The sequence below is a fragment of the Mus caroli genome, chromosome 6 (genome assembly GCF_900094665.2).
Source record: "Mus caroli chromosome 6, CAROLI_EIJ_v1.1, whole genome shotgun sequence".
Classification (NCBI taxonomy): Eukaryota; Metazoa; Chordata; class Mammalia; order Rodentia; family Muridae; genus Mus; species Mus caroli.
In genome coordinates, this window is record NC_034575.1 from 140,102,869 (window position 1) to 140,104,281 (window position 1,413).

At 36.1% G+C, this 1,413-nt stretch overlaps 1 protein-coding gene across 1 annotated transcript in view; it reads right to left on the reverse strand.

Moving 5' to 3' along the window:
- The window catches only part of Slco1a2 (solute carrier organic anion transporter family member 1A2), an 82,117-nt gene that overhangs the window by 13,060 nt on the left and 67,644 nt on the right, over positions 1 to 1,413 (reverse strand). The window contains exon 10 of the mRNA XM_021164927.2: positions 666 to 861. Coding sequence (XP_021020586.1) covers positions 666 to 861 — 196 coding nt within the window. The remainder of the gene's footprint in view (positions 1 to 665; positions 862 to 1,413) is intronic.

Consider the following 1,413-nt stretch of genomic DNA (forward strand, 5'->3'; position numbering starts at 1 on the left):
AAAGAATGGGAATGGGAGGGTAGGGAAGTGGGGGGCGGTATGGGGGACTTTTGGGATAGCATTGGAAATGTAATTGAGGAAAATATGTAATAAAAAAAAACAGTGAAAAAAAAAAGAGCCCTGCACTTATTTAAGCATAACTAATAAGATATAAGGTCAGGGAGTGTCAGTTTTTGGCCTCCATCTAACATGGTTTCCAACTCAGTACCATTCCCCAAAGGACCAGGGCAGGCCCCAGGCAGATACCTTACCATGGCAAGCTTTGCATGGGTTCTGGAGACCTGAACTTGGGATCTCCTGCCTGTTCAGCAAGCGCTTTACTACTTTGAAAGCTTTATGGGAGAACAAAATATATGAATAATTTAGGCTAAGACCTTCAGATTTACTTTTCTTTATTATACTTTAAAGCAGACTAAGATATCCCCATGGCTCCACCCATACGTATGTGAAATCATAAACTTACTCACTGGTAGTCCCCAGACCCTTTTTACAGACTTACAATGTGTGTGGGCTGCTATAGGATTGATGGGTAGACAGAAAATACAAGGTAACCATGGATCACGGCTATTAATTTATAATAAAATGATCCAATCATATATAATCCCTGGAGAAAATGGACTAGCAATTGTAAGAATATTATGATGTTCATTGGAAAAAAAACATACCCTTCATAAGAGGTAGTTAAGCCAGCAACTTGGAAATTATCACAGGTTATCATAAAGTGAAAGTAAGACAGAAGGTACTCAAACAGGGATAGGCAGAATGCCATGTATGCAGCCTTCTTGACAGTAATCCTGAACTTCTTCATAATAAAGCCAATAAGTAAATATCCAATGCAGATTGGAGGTAAGTTACAAACACCTATAAATGCAAGTAAAATAGTATTTACAAAGCAGCAGAAAATAAACGTTATCAATTTACCTAATACACACTACTTAAGAAATGATTTAGCTCTAATGTGCAAATGATTGTAAATCCTACTCGCTTGCATATTATATACAAAGAGGTTTTCAAATGCTCCCTAATATCACTTTAAAAACATAGTTAGCAACACAGTTATAATCATTTTTAACGAGTTATAAACACTTTATGAGCAACACACAAGAGCATGTATACACATATGTTTATGATATTAGATGTTTCATGTATTTCTTTTGACTTTGTAAACTGGGATTTTGACTCAACTCTGGGTGATTTTTGAAGGCTGCTGCTGAGTCCATTCTTCTCAAGTATAGAACATTGTTGATGTTGTTCAGCATTCTTACTCAGTGACTCTATTTCCCTACACAAAAACTTTAAGAAAGAAAGAGAGAGAGAGAAGAAAGAAGAAGAAGAAGAAGAAGAAGAAGAAGAAGAAGAAGAAGAAGAAGAAGAAGAAGAAGAAGAAGAAGAAGAAGAAGAAGAAGAAGAAGA